The following is a 15671-nucleotide window of genomic DNA, read 5'->3' on the forward strand; positions in this document are numbered from 1 at the left end:
AAGATTGTTTGTTGTGACGCCACTTAACCAGCTGATCTGTCATGCTCCTGTATGCCTTCACTCCATCTGTGATTCTGTCAACAGCAATCGTATCTTTGGCTAATTTATTCATTTTCACTTGAGCTGTGCCTAGCCACTCGGTCATGGGGGTAGAGACAGTAGAGCAGTGCGCTAAGTGTGCATCCTTGAGGTGCACCAGTATTGATTGTCAGCAAGGAGGAAATGTTATTTCTGATCCTCGCTGACTGTGATATCTTAATGAAGAAGTCAAGGATCCAGTTTCAGAGGGAGGTACAGAGTCCCAGGTTTTGAAGCTTTTTGATTAACACTGAGGGGATGATGGTGTTGAATGCTGAGCTGTAATCAGAAGACAACAGTTGTCTGTTGCTGTTGTGTCCAGGTGGTCCAAAGCCAAGCAGAGAACCAGCGAGATTGCATCTGCTGTAGACCTATTGTGGAATAGGCAAATTGCAGCAGGTCCAGGTCCATGCTGAGGCAGGAGTTGATAACCGTCCATGACCAACCTCTCAAAGCATTTTATCACAGTCGATGTGAGTGCAACTGGGTGATAGTTATTGGAGCAGGTCACTTGGCTTTTCTTGGGCAGTGGTATGATTGATGCCGTTTTGAAGGAGGTGGAAAACTCCTGACTGCAGCAGTGAGAGATTGAAGAAATCCTTGAAGACTCCGACTGGTTGGTTGACACAAGTTTTCAGTTCTCTACCAGGTACACCATTGGGGCCTGATCTTTGTGAGGTTTCACCCTATTGAAAAATGTTGTTACGCCGGCCCCTGAGACAGGGATCACAGGTCACCAGATGCTGCTGGGATTTGTAGAGCTGTAGTTTTATTCTCCCTTTCAAAGCATGCATAAATGTCATTAAGCTCATTTGGGAGTAAATCATCACAGCCGTTTATGATGTTAGGTCCTGTAATTGTCTACAAATCCTAACAGAGCTGATGTGCATCCAATTTCATCTACAACTTCAATTGGAATTGCTTTTTCCTCTCTTAAAATAGCCTTCTATAGGTCATATCTAGACTTCTTGTACAATTCCGGATGGTATTGAATGCCACGGATCTAGCCCTCAACAGATAGTGCAACTCTGGTTCATCCACGGTTTTTGGTTTGGCTATGTCCAATTTGTTCTTCAAGGCAAACAGTCATCCATGCAGAAATTTATGAAGTCTGTGACAACTCTGACATATTCTTTCAGATTTAAAGATGAATTCCTAAATATTTCCCAGTCCACTGATTTAAAGCAGATGTCCCTTGACTATACCTTTGTGGTCCTCACCACTGGTGCTATAGATGAACAGCCTAAGGCACTGTACATGCTAATCAAAGCCATCCAAGTATACATGTGAATAAAGACCTAACATTCTTATATCACTTCATTTGAGATGTTAGAGAATAAGTGTAAGAATATGGATAGGATTAGGTGGGAGAAGATGATTAGTTGGTGAGAAATGAATTGTTGGAGCCTAAAACTGTGGGTTTTGTGAAAAAGGGTTCGGATCAAAAGGATAGAAGATGATTGAAATCCTATATCAGGTCAAAGAATTAGCCTGTATAAAAATAGCTAGTATATGTTTCTCCTCTGCCCTTCTCCACTCTTAGCCTGAACACAGGGTTTTCGCAAATCCTTTCCCCCAACAGATGCCACTAGGTGCATTGGGTTCCTCCAGTAGACTGATGCTTCAGATTCCAGTCTCTTGTGTCTCAGTGATTTTCTGATTCCTTTTTCTGTTCATCGTGTCAGGAAGATGATGACAAGGACTGCAGGGGTAGATAGGTGAATCGAAGAAAGAGTCCAAGGAGGATATGAGCTGAGGATTTGGGGATTCCCCTGGGGAGAGTAGACAGCTGGGGAGCTGACTGAGTGTGGTGTTAAAACTACAGCATGGAGTAGGATGGTGACTGGTCATTGATCATAGTTATTTCGAGAAGGCTCCTACGTGGAGTAAATGGACTCATTGGCTTGTCAGTTGCAATCAGGGCAATGCAAGCCCTTCAACCACTTTATACAATCTTTGGAGAATACCTGTAGGACTGACGCCTCCTGGGATTACTGTGCTAACTGATGCACAAAACTGGGTGAGATAGTATAGAACATAAAATGTAGTACAGTACAGCACAGGAACAAGCCCTTCAGCGCACAAAGTCAGAAATAGAATCAGAATCGGGTTTATTATCACGGGCATTTCATGAAATTTGTTGTGTTCTGGCAGCAGTACAGTGCAAGCCAAACAAAATTACTGTAAATTACAATCCAATAAATTGTGCAGAAGAGGAATATCAAGCCAGTGTTCACTGACAGTTCAGAAATCTGATGGCACAGGGATGAAGTTGTTTCTAAAACGCTCAGTATCAGCCTTCAGGCTCCTGTACGTCTTGCCTGATGGTAGCAATGAGAAGAGAGCACGTCCCAGATGGTGAGGGTCCTTTAATGATGGATGCTGCCTCCTTGGGGTGCCACCTCTTGAAGCTGTTCCAGATGGTGGGAGAGGTTGTGTCTGCGATGGAGCTGGCTAAATCTACAACCTCCTGCAGCCTCTTTCGGTCCTGTGCACTGTAGCAGGCGGTGACGCAATCAGTCAGAATGTACATCTGTCAAAATTCGCTGGAGCGTTTGATGACATGCCAGATCTTCTCAAAATCCTAATGAAGTGTAGTATATCTATGCTGACCATGATGCCAATTTAAACTGCACATCTGCCCGCATGTGATCTATTTCGCTCAATTTGATGTCTGTCCAAATGCCTCTTAAATGTTGTTATTGCATCTGCTTCTGCCATTTCCCCCAGAAATGCATTCAAAGCACCTACTACCCTCTGTGTAAAATGTTTGCATGTAAATCTCCTTAAACTTTCCCCCTTTCACCTTAAAGCTATGCCCTCTCGTACTTGACATTGCCTCTCTGGTGAAAAACGACTCTATCTACCCAGTGTATGCCTCATAATTTTAGAGATCAAATCCCTCCCCAGTCCATGTTTATCTAATCTCTCCTTTTCTTTGGTATTTGCATGCTCTAGAATATCAGCATACCCCTTCCTGAATTAGCTGTCATCAATACCGTTTGCTATGAAGAATACCAATGCAGATTAGTCATTTAAGTACCTTTCCCGTTTCTGCTGGCTCCAGGCATTAATTCCCTACTTTATCATTCAGTCTCCTCATGTTTCTTTTTACCACTTCACTAAATTTGCAACATCTCTCATCATCCAATGTTCCTGCACCTGTCTTCATCTCCTGATGGTCACCCATCTATCTGAACCTGCACTGTGACCACCTCCTTGAAACTCATGTCTATAGCATGCTCTACTGGATCTACTGCATGCTCCTCATTGAGTCAAACTGCTAATTCCTATGATCTTTAAGGAACAGCAGTTGGACACACTTTCTGTGGACTACAGGGACACTGGACTCCTTCTGCATCTCCTCCATCTCACAGGTTGTGATCCTCTGCACTCATTAGGAACTATCAAGTTCCATTTTGGGTGTAAGCCACTCCAAAATGGCTTTAAAGTGAATATTGGCTAATCTTGTACATTCTCTTTGTGGGGGACAGCTGTTAGAGCTAAAGATAGACATGGTTTGGCACATCAAAAAAATGGGAACAAACTAATTTCTGCCCATGTTTTTCAAAGTATTCCTTCAAAGTCCCAATGCCATAGTCTTAAAGTTGAAAATGCCCAAGTTGTATTCTATATTTCAGAATATGCCTGATACACTTTTCAATATGCATGATTGATACTGAAAATATCAATTTGAAAAAGCTTCACTCCTTTTATCCACTGACTATCAATAGAGTAAGTTAAATCCCATCCTGATTGTTCCAAGGGAACTTAATTTGCTCCTTGGATGTGCAAATGATTATGAATTTTCATTTTGTTTCAGATGTCAATGAATCTCTGAATGCAACTAAGAGCGAGAATGTCTCTGCTGTGAATGAGCAATTGCAGACCTCATCAAAACCTGTGACTGCTTCTCCCAGTATGAATGGTTCTCGCCTGGAGGGCGGCGAATCACAACCTGAGATATCAGGGAGTCGAGTCATTGAAAGCAGAGGTGAAGATAAAGTCTTTCTTGTTAGTGAAAACACTGGACAAGTAAAAGCTTTCAGCTTAGCTGTTCAATTAATTCTAAATTCCTAAAACAAAACTAGAATTCCGTAATTTTAATGCAACACTTTGGTGTGCAAGGCCCTTCTTTGTTTTAGAACATAGAACATAGAAAATCTACAGCACATTACAGGCCCTTCGGCCCACAATGTTGTGCTGACCACGTAACCTACACTAGAAGCTGCCTGGAATTTCTCCATTGCATAGCCCTCTATTCTTCTAAGCTACATGTACCTATCTAAGAGACTCTTAAAAGACCCTGTCATATCCGCCTCTACAACCCTTGCTGGCAGTGCATTCCATGCACCCACCACTCTCTGTGGAAAAACTTGCCTCTGACATCCCCCTTCTACCTACTTCCAAGCACCTTAAAACTGTGCCCCCTCATATTAGCCACTTCAGCTCCGGGAAAAAGCTTCCGGCTATCCAGACGATCAATGCCTCTCATCATCTTGTACATTTCACCTCTCATCCTCTGTCACTCTGGAGGATGAAAATTTTGGAAATATTTATTGTCACTTAGTTAAAAATAAGTTTTCCTTGGTATAAATTCAATTAAACATTGGGGCAACTGATCATTCCTTCAATTCAGTGACTGGTAATTCTTTCCTTCCTGGTCATTGGCTCAAGTTGCAGCAGACTATTTCACCTCCTTATATAAAGCTGAGTTTCTGACCCCATATCCTCTCCTAATCCACTCCTCTGTCAGTTAACCTGCTGAGTAAACCACATTTATCTGATAACTGCTGTCAGACACAACTCTTCAAATGCTCTTCCAGCCTGTCTCCCACCATCCACCATCCATAAATTTGTCCCATAATAATGCATTAGCAAGGAATAGTGAAATGCCTGTGTTGTGCAGTAGCAGAATAAGGATGATAGTTTAGCAAGCATATTAAAGGGGGCACTGAAGGGTTGATACTGGGCAGAAAAAGTCTGGAACAAATTCAAACCAACCTAAACTACAAACTCCAGATTAATCTGAACCCATAGTAAACTTGTGTCTGGTTACCAGCCTAACTACAATCCCATAATCTCCAGGATGGACATTTACCATTGTCCATATAAGGTAAAGGGGGAATTGCACATGGGACATTGTGATTGATGGTTCACGTGGCAAATGGGTGCTGAAGTATGTCACTGCAAAAGGCTTGCCTCACCCGATACACAGCACATGCGGGATAGAGATAGTGGGGGTGGGGAGGGGGGAGAAATAGTAGAGATTGTAATAAAAGAAACAGAAGTAGAATAAAGTCAACTCTGGATCAGGGAACGTTCGTTCCAGGATGAGTGACTCCCATGTTGGTGTCAGCTCAGAATAAAGATCAAGCTTGTTCTGAAGGTAAACCCCAAACTCCATGTGAATTCTTTTTGTCTTCACTGAAGGAGCAGACTGCATCAGGTGGTGCCCAGAACAGGCCTTACCTGTATGTCTCCCATTGGAAATACTTCGACTGAGAGCCCAGCAATGTTATCTGTCAAAGCTGTAGAATTTTTCATTAAAATACTTCTTAAAAGTTTTTTTTATCCAAGTAGTAATTTATAAGGATGAAACAAACTACCTAAAATAATTATTGTAGTCATTGTTGCAAAGACAAATAATTTTAAAAAATCATTACTTAGTTTATTCTCCTATTTGTTTCTTGCAGCAGTAACATCACTATTAGAATGCTGGATTATAATATGTCTCAGCACCAAGAGAAGATTTGTTAGGAATTACAACAAACTTTGGTAAATTGCCAATGCAGCTCAGCCAGAAGTTCCAGAACTTTAGAGTTCATTGTGGAAATCCCAAACTTATCTGAGGAGTGAGTGGAACGGCCTCTATGGGGATTTTCTGTGCTACTACGCATACCACCTTAAGATGCTTTGTGCAACTCAGATTTAGATTAATTTATGTCAGTTACATAATTAAATTCCTTTCTTGAGTGAAGCTCATGATGTAAACAGTATTCATTATGTTGTTTTGCACTCATCACTTTATTTATAATAAATGCAACAATAAATACAGCAATTGGTGCAAAACAGAATGGCGCTAAGTATGGTTGTGCAAAAAGAAATGTTAAAGTGACTCAAAGAAAGAGGTCGAATTAAGGGCTCAAGAATGTGGTAGCATAACTGGGAAAGGAATCAGAAAAAGGCGATTGGTCCAGGACTTAAGTTTTAGAAATGTAGCTATTCAGCGTTGACATCATCATTCTCAAAGAAAATAATTACCTGATTTCAAAACTCCAAATTAAAATAAAGACAAACAATGCAAGTACATACTCCTCTCTTTATATTTTCATTGATTTTAATACTTGCCCATCTCACCTTCCCTTTGAAACTTAAAAGTAAAGGGTACCATGATTATCAAAAGCAAAACATTGAAGGTGTTAGAAATCTGCATTAGAAACAGAAATTACTACAATATTCAGCAGCTGAGGCAAGCATCTCTGGAGAGAGAAGCTGAGTTTATGTCATTGAGCAGAAACATTAACTCTGAGACTTGTCTCATCACCTTAGAGATTTACTTTGCTGCAAGCAGATTGCAATGTGTCCAATAAAGAGGAAAACACTACTTCAACTCTTATCTTCTTTGGCAATGTGTTCCACACCTGCTGTGCCTATTCCCTCAAAGGTTCAGGGAAGCTGGCTTCTGGAAAATGCTGTCATGGAAAGTTTCCCTCCCATCACATGTCATCCTAACATGGAGGTATATCACCATTCCTTTATTAACTGAATCAAGATTCAGTCAACTTTTGTTTAACAGTGCTGTGATAACTTCACTTCACAGGGAGTTGTGCTTCAGTAAGGTGGTTCATATCCATCTTTACAAGAGTAATAGTGGATAGTATATAAATTGTTTTCATAATGACATTTCCATCCCTTGAGAAAGTGAATAAGGTGTTCAATGAATCCTATTTGTTAATAATAAGTTGAAGTTAATTAGTAATCCCCTTAGCTGCATATCAAATTTTATGTTATCAAATCTTGCTTTATAAATATCCTGAGGTTTTTACAGAATCATTGTTAAACTTCTTATTTGCAAATAGCATCAGCCTAATTTATTTTTAATTGTATCTAAATTCTATTGGTGAGCTCCACTATTTATAATTCTGGGAAGAGTGCAGGAAAGATTGCGTCTGAAAGCTATACTTCTGATTTGCCTGGAGTACTCATCTGTACTGTGAACTTTGCCCTTTCACCTTGGATTCTCCATTGAAAAAAAACTGAGGAAGATTAAGATGTTTTCAAATGATAACTAACATCAGTATACTTGACTTCATTCCTTACTCAACTTTCTCAGCAGCTGTCAACAACAACACCAGTAACAATATTATTGGAACTGTCTTTGGAGAAGGTTCTTCTAATGTAACTGAGAATGCCACTGATTCATCAGGTAACAGGTTCTTGCCATCTTTTTGTTTTGTCTGCAGTTAAATCTGGTTCTCACTGCAAATGTTGCCCGGCTGTTTCCATTTTGGTACTTGTTTAAGAATAGTGTATACAAGCTATGTTTTCATAATCTAATCCACCCCTCCTTATAGTCATCCTTCATGGAAAATAGATGAGTGAAGAATATTACATCACGGCCAATCAAGTGCTTCTAAGATGGTAGCCAGGACTCTGGCAGTTAAGACAGATTGCTGTTCACTTGCCATCATCATTAACCAGAAACTTAAATAAATTCTACAGTAGCACATAAATTGTCTGGCTACAAGAATCAGTAGAAAGCTGAATTTCTTACAAGTTTACAAGTTTGTTGCCAGAATTTGAGGGACTGAGTTATCGACCAAAGTTAAGCGGGTTGGGACTTCGTTCACTGAAGCAGAGGAGAACGAGTATTGATATTATAGAGGTATATAAAACCATAAGTGGTATAGATTTGGTGAATACACAAAACATTTTTCCCAGGATTGGAGAATGAAGAACTGGAGGATATATACCAGAACATGATCAGTACATGGAATGAGCTGCCAGAGGAAGTGATCGAGTGATTAATAACTTAAAATGCACTTCGACATGTAGATGAAAAGGAAAGATTTAGAGGGATACAGAACAAGCACGAGCAAGTTGGACTTGCTTCAGTGGAAATCTTGGCCAGCACAGACAAGTTGGGGAGGAGGGCCTGTTACCATATTGCATGACTCAATAACTCTAAGTTACTCAATGCCAAAATACCAAAACCTTTTTAGCATCTAATAAGCACATGTTGGGACTGTAATATAACACTCTTCACTCAACTAGATATATGGATCTCCAATAACTCTAAATCCTAACACCATCTGGAACTAAGCAGCTCAACTGATTGAGGCATTATCCACAATGCTAAGTATTAATGACCATGAATTGAGTACCATAGCTGTAGTGTACACCATCTGTGATATATACTACAGTTGATCGCCATGAATATTGCTCAAAACAACTCTTCCTTTTTGGATAAAACAGCACCTGAAAATGCCGTCACCCGCAGATTCCTTTGCAAGACACACGTAATTCCAACTTGGAAATATATGGATTTGAGATCTGAATCCACTTGAGATGGACAATAAGTGCTGGCCGTGCTAGTGACGCCACTTTAGGCAAATTAGTGAAAAAAAAGAATCTCTACCTGATACACTATTTGTTTTAACATTTCCGTATCCTGGTGGGCCCAATGTTTATTAACACCTTGCTTTTATTTCATGGTGTTGATTAGGAGTAATAGATACCATTATTACGCACAGCTGCTGTATGTTTGAAAAGTATGCTATCTTAGGATGTACAGATGTATACACTTGTATTTGAGAGAATCAAAAGCCTATGTTTCCATTTTTATAGGAGAACAGCTTCTAATCTAACCAGAATCTAGACAGTATATTATTATTTATTCTATTTTTACTCTGAATACTTTTATGTGTCATTTTTTTGTGTAGAGTATGACACACATTATAACACGGTAGAAGGAACCTCTGGTTCTGGTGGGAGACCAGGATTTCAAGGTAAGGTTGTAATTAATTAGTAGGTCAGTTTTTGATGAATAGAATTCTTTTTCTATTGCAGTTTCATATTTGTCTCTCATTCTGTACTTCACACCTACATGGTTGAATGATCAAAACTGCTGATGTTATTTTATTTTCTTCTAATGGGATATTCCAGCCTTATCTGGATACTAATAAATTAGTAACGTTTCCTGAGTTTGATCTGGTACCAGTAAAGTAATTCTTTGGCGATAGTACTAATGGTCTATGAGAGCAGTTATCACTCACCCATTCCTGAGAATTTCAAAACATAAATCATAGCCTTAAGTAATTTTCTCTATGGTATATTGTATGCCATATTATTCTGCTTGGAATGACATCTTCTTGAGAGGGTTTTGCATGTTGCAGGTGTTAGACCCAGAGGAGCGATCTTTTTGTTTCCTAGGAGGTTATCAGTTACAAGCAATGCTGTGGCATTCCGTATTTGCAATGTGCAATTATAAGCACAAGGAAAACCCTTGCTAAACAGTCTTGCACCTGAGCACTTACTTTTGATTTTTTTCTAAATTTCTGAGTCACAGGAGGTGGATCCAGTGGAAACAATATCGATTCAGGATCCAATTTTGGATCGGAAAGAGGAGACGGTGATGATGTGCTCCCAGATGTTCAGCCTCCATCTCCATCCAGACCCACTCCCATGATTGAATGGACTAAAATACGCATTAATGACGAGAAGTTTGAAACATTTACAACCACAGGCAAGTGGACTGTTTGAAAACAGAAAAGGAAATTGGGCTAATGTGTTACCCAAAAAGTTGTTATTGGAGTCACTCAGTGTATGTGCTGGTATGTGTCTACAGTCGGCATTGCCACACATCCTGGTGGAAATTCCTCACTCAGGAATTTTACCTGGTTATCCCATTTACATGTTTAAGGTACATAATCAGTACCTAGAAGAACAGAAGATATAGCCCAGCCAAAATGCTTTGTCAGCCCTTTCCCTTGTCAGATAATGAAAATGATTTCACAGCACCATGCCAAGCTCACCAAGAAGTTTTGGATGCCTAGCTTTCAATCTTTACACAGACTCCTATGTGTGGAGTGTTTCTCTTACATACACCACTGCATTCTGCATTCCATACCCCGATGAGGCAGTTGACACAGAGTCATTCAATACAGGGAATTCTTTTCCCATTCTTTACCTAATCTGACGCTTGTATTGGGTCAGGACCTGGTGCTGTCCCTATCAGACCTACTATGAACCAGTATGCATCGCATCAGTTCTAGCATAGTTCCAGCCGATTTATTGGAATTCTGCTAAGGATGTTTTAATAGCTTCAGCAAAGGTTTGATTTTTAGCTTTTCACCTCAGATCACTTGCACATCCAGTTTATATTCATCTGGTTTTGTAACTTCTCAAGTCACACACTGAATATACTTGTCACTGATCCCTGCAACATAATATTCCCATTGGAGTAAAGAGCTTGTGCATTTTAAAAGTTTCAGTCCATTTTGTGCTGCATTGTTTGGAATATTATTGGAATGAAATTCTTATCCAAAGGATAATAAAGTGATTGACAATATCTTCCTCAATACTGGTAGTAATCTTAATCAAAGCCACACAGACGGATTCAAATATGAGGCAGATTTGGAAAAATAAGCAGTTGTTTTGTTGTTATGTGTGTTGATGATTTTAAAAAAGACTTTGGCTCGAGCTGAGTCAGAGTTAAATAAATCCAGCAGTATACCTTGATGTAATTCTTTGAGGTGGTTAAGCAAATAGGAATTGAGATAAAGTTTGAATTGGAGAAAACATTGCAGCCTTGGGCCAATGTGATGTGAATAGCAAAGGGACATAACAGAGACTTTTGTCATTCCTCTGGGGAATGTGTTGTGTACCATCGTGGCAATGGAACGAAAATTAGGCACATCAACAATATCAACAATAGAATACATCTTATAGAAGGTTTTCATTATGCTTAAAGAATTATTGAATTATAGAATTAGTAGAATGCTTGCAATGAGAAAAGGGAACTGTGATCTATTCAGCTTTGTCTCCCTTTCCAGTCAATTACATTGTAATGGACATTTGCTTTTTGGTAAAACCATAAGATACAGGAGCAGAATTAGCCATTTGGCCCATCATGTCTGCTCCGCCATTTCATCATGGCTGATCCATTTTCCGTCTCAGCCCCAATCTCCTGGCTTCTCTCCATATCCCTTCATGCCCTGACTAATCAAGAGTCTGTCAACCTTAGCCTTAAATTTACCAAATGACTTTGCTTCCACAGCTGCCTTTGTCAATGAATTCCACAGATTCACCACGCACTGGCTGAAGAAACCTTCCTCATCTCCATTCTAAAAGCACATCCTTCTGTGTCCTCTGGTCTTAGACTCTCCCGCCATAGGAAACATCCTCTCCACATCCATTCTGTCAAGGCCTTTTAACTATCGATAGATTTCAATGAGGTCACAAGGTTAGCTGGAGTGTGGAAATCAAGTTACTGCCACAAGTAATCTCGAAAGTGGAGATCCTTTAAACACCAATTACTTGGTTACTTAAGAATATGAATTATTAAAACAAGAAAATGGGAACAGACATTTTCAAATATACTGGAAATATGATATCCCAGGATGGAATGAAAGGGATAGTTTTGCGCCCCCCTCCTAATTGATTTATTAATTAATTTGCCTTTTTCCACAGGTATAAAATCACAAATATTGACATTTAAACCTTTTGGCCTGCAAAGTAAGAAGGTTTACATGCTAGAAGTTGTTGGTGAGTAAGATTTTTATAAGCACATTAGATAAAAGCAAGAAATAGTGGAATCTCTGAACATTTTAAATGATTTTTTTCTGTTAACAAAAGATATGTTGATTGAGTTTGTTGCTATCTGTTTTCTCATCTCTGTACATCAACCAGTCAGAGGCCAGAATGAGAAAGGAAAGGCACAACTTTTCCTTTTTACCAACGACAATCCTCAGGGTTTGACATGTGAAATACGACCCAGTAAAGGATCAGAGATTCAGACACATTACAGCATGTTCTGTACATCAGGAAGGAAGGTGGGTTGTCATATTATAAGCATAATATTCACTGTTTATGAAAGCATTCCCTTGGTAAGTGAGCTGGGTGTATTAAAAATTAGATTATTATTCCTCAAGTGTCAAAGAAATGCTCTACCTTATATTCACTTTTAGATTAGTCGAAGAGATTTATGAATTTTTGAGCAATTTAAGCAATCCCTGATATGATTAATACAGAGATTCTTTATCCCAAGGATAAAGAACTAAAAGTATATTTAATTATTTTCATTGCAAAATGACGTTAATTTAATTGATCTTGATTTTTCAACCATTCTTTTAATGGGTTGTGGTTCGAAATACTTATCAATCAACAGCTTGTTATATGTGATGAGGTATTCATAATGCTTAATACATGTATATTAACAATTTCCATTCAAAATGCTGTAGTTTATTAGTGTTTGCTTCTGACAGTTACTTTTTCTATTTGCTCCCTATTTCAATCTCTTCAACATAATTTCAGTTTAGATCCAATACTTAATAATCAGAAATTTCAAACACTGTTAATGTTTTAAAATCAAAGCCATAAAATTAGCAGCTTACAAAACGTTGTTAACAGTGATCAGATTGGAAACTTGATTCCAACTCACGCATCCTGTGTGCAGACTTCTACATAATTCATATCTAAACAAACTATATTTGTCAGGCACTGTAGGTGCACTTTTAAAAGTTACTTTATGAACTCGAATGATCTGGAAAAATGACACTGTGGTGTTTAACTAGATGTTTCCTTTTCTTGTTCAAGGATCTGCATTATGAGTATAGCTATAGTATCGGCAATTCAACTGAAACTCTCCTGTATGAAGGAAGAGATCATGAATATTACTTTCAGTTACCTGCTGGAGAACCAACAGATGGATACAAGCGTGAGTGCCATTTGAAACAATGGCCTGCATTTATGCTGAATACTTCGCACAGATAATGTGTTTAGAAGCATTAGCAAGCAGAAAATGGGTACTAGGTCTAATAGGAAGGCGACTGGAACCATGATTAAATGGAAGGATTTTAAAGTGCTTCTGACAATGTGAAGAATGAGGGTTTTACTGAGAGTAGGGGCAAAAAAGCAATGAAATTTTAAAGAAAGATTTGGATTGATGCTTGTTAATGAAATCAGGAATGGAAATATTGTGGAAAGCTGAATCAAGGTTGTAGTGGTTCCTTCTTTGGTTGGGGTTTCTGTTAATAACAGCAATTTTGAACTCATTATATTGATTAATGTGACCTATCTAAGATGGGTGAGTGGTAGTTTTAGTCTTGAGAGATTTAGTGCAGGGGAATGAGGCTTTGAACAAGTTAAAGCTAGTGAGGAGTGGAGTCCAGAAGCTAAGGAAATAGGCTGTAAGGTAAGGAGAAATCTACAGCGATGATTGCATGATATAAATTCATTAGGTAACAAACATATTGCAGATGTTTAGAGTTGGAGCCTGACAATGAAAGAGATTTTGTAATATTGAAGTTCAGCCTTGGGGAAAGGTAGCATACAGTGCTGAACATATGGAGCAGCAGCTACAGACACGGAGTTTGAGGCAGACCAAATTGATTAGTGACGTTATTTTATGAGCTTTCCCTTTTGAAGAAAAAAATCTGAGCAAACACAAGAGTAAAGTGGAAATACAAGCGAGATTGAAGAAGCAGGAAACCTGGACCTACGCACAAAATGTCAGAGATCTGCAGGTCAGGTCGCATCTAGGGAGTGAAATGGATAGCTGATGTTTTCAGCTGCGACTCTTCTTCAGGACTGGAAAGTGAGAGAGGAGATAGTCAGTCTAAAAGAGGGGATAGAACAAGACCAAGTGGGTGATTGGTGAAACCAAGAGATGGGAGAAGGTAGGCAGGAATGGGAATTCCAGCAATTCGCTTGCTGATTCAGATTCTAGCATCTGCAGTCCCTTGTGTCTCCTGACACAAATTTAGGTCTTTGGTCCACTGAGGCATAGATCTGAGATCAAGAGAAGAATGTGAGACCACCAAAGTAGCATTGCTTAAGTTCCCATGCTACCATCTCCATAAGTCCATAAGAATATAAGAGATAGGAGCAGAAGTAGGCCATTCAACCCATCAAGTCTACTTCGCTTTGGATTGTTGCTGATTTTATATTCTCTCTCAACCCCATTTTCACATCTTCTCCCTGTAACCTTTGACATTTTTACTAATAAAGAACGTATCAACCTCTGCTTTAAATATACTCAGTAACTTGGTCTACACAGTCATCCACAGCAATGACTTACACAGTCACTACCCTCTGGCTAAAGAAATTCCTTCTCACCTCTGTTCTAAATGGACATCGTTCTGTTCTGAGGCTGTTTGCTCTGGTCCTGGACTCTTCCTCTATTGGAAACATGCTCTCCATCTCCACTCGATCTAGACTTTCAATATTTCAGTAGATTTCAATAAGTTTACCTCTTATTCTTCTAAACTCCAGTGAGTGCAGGCTCGTAGCCATTAAAACTTTTCATTAACCTTTTCATTCCCAGGATCACTTTTGTAAGCATCAATTGCAAGCACACCCTTTCTTAAATATGGATCCTCAACTTCTCACAATACTCTTTGTGTGATCTAACCAATGCCATATAAAGCATCAAAAAGAACATCCTTGTGTTTATATTTTAGTCCGCTTGAAGTGGGTGCTAACATTGCATTTGCCTTCCTTACTACCAACTGAATGGTGGTCTTCAGGGAATCCAGCACTAAAACTCCCAAGTCCACTTGCACCTCTGAATTTGCTCCCTGTTTAGAAAATCGTCTGTGATCATCTAGATCATTAACATATAACATGAAAAGTAACCTCCAAGTATCCCAGAACCTCATCCTTTATAATAGATTGTCAGAAGCTTTCCACTGTCTCGTGAAATGGTCTTATTGCCATTCACACTGTCTTCTCCTATTGCCATTCACGCTGTCTTCTCCATTCAAGGCTGTATGTGACAAACAGTGCAAAAGAATCTGTAGCTCTGCATAAAAAAGTCTAATATCTGGGAGCAGGAGTAGCTTGCAAGGCTACTATGTAGAGCAAGATATAGAGTTCGAAAAGACCAGATCAGCCATGTTGTTTATCTTATTATGAGCCCAACTCCACTTTCTTGTTTTTGATTCATTTGTAGTCCAGTAATAAACAGTACTGGTCATGAATATATGCAATAATTCAGCCTCCAGACCTTCAAGGATAGAAACATAGAAACATAGAAAATAGGTGCAGGAGTAGGCCATTCGGCCCTGAGAGCCTGCACTGCCATTCAGTATGATCATGGCTGATCATCCAACTCAGAACCCTGTACCAGCCTTCTCTCCATACCCCCTGATCCCTTTAGCCACAAGGGCCATATCTAACTCCCTCTTAAATATAGCCAATGAACTGGCCTCAACTGTTTCCTGTGTCAAATTTTCAGAGAACTTCAAGGATTAACAACCCCCAATAGAAAAAACCAACCTCCTCATCTTTTTAAAAGGCTGAACCATCATCCTGATGCCTTACTCCTCGTGCAGAGTTTCACATCTTTACTGTGTTTACCCTGTCGAACC

General features: G+C 39.3%; 1 protein-coding gene across 9 annotated transcripts in view; it reads left to right on the top strand.

The window, feature by feature from the left end:
* Nucleotides 1-15671, top strand: part of LOC140195372 (polycystin-1-like protein 1) — a 241758-nt gene that overhangs the window by 114295 nt on the left and 111792 nt on the right. For 5 of the 9 annotated variants that reach the window (XR_011885446.1, XR_011885445.1, XM_072253568.1 and 2 more), the window contains exons 25-31: nt 3902-4072; nt 7418-7507; nt 9024-9089; nt 9644-9826; nt 11773-11847; nt 11992-12134; nt 12898-13018. Coding sequence is in view for 7 of the 9 variants with exons in the window: in XM_072253568.1 (XP_072109669.1) it covers nt 3902-4072; nt 7418-7507; nt 9024-9089; nt 9644-9826; nt 11773-11847; nt 11992-12134; nt 12898-13018 (849 nt within the window). In the remaining 2 variants the exon portion in view is untranslated. Of the gene's footprint in view, nt 1-3901; nt 4073-7414; nt 7508-9023; nt 9090-9643; nt 9827-11772; nt 11848-11991; nt 12135-12897; nt 13019-15671 lie in introns of all 9 variants that reach the window. The other 4 variants (XM_072253569.1, XM_072253571.1, XM_072253572.1 and 1 more) reach the window with 4 other exon arrangements.

This window comes from Mobula birostris, chromosome 3, assembly GCF_030028105.1.
Source record: "Mobula birostris isolate sMobBir1 chromosome 3, sMobBir1.hap1, whole genome shotgun sequence".
Taxonomy (NCBI): domain Eukaryota; kingdom Metazoa; phylum Chordata; class Chondrichthyes; order Myliobatiformes; family Myliobatidae; genus Mobula; species Mobula birostris.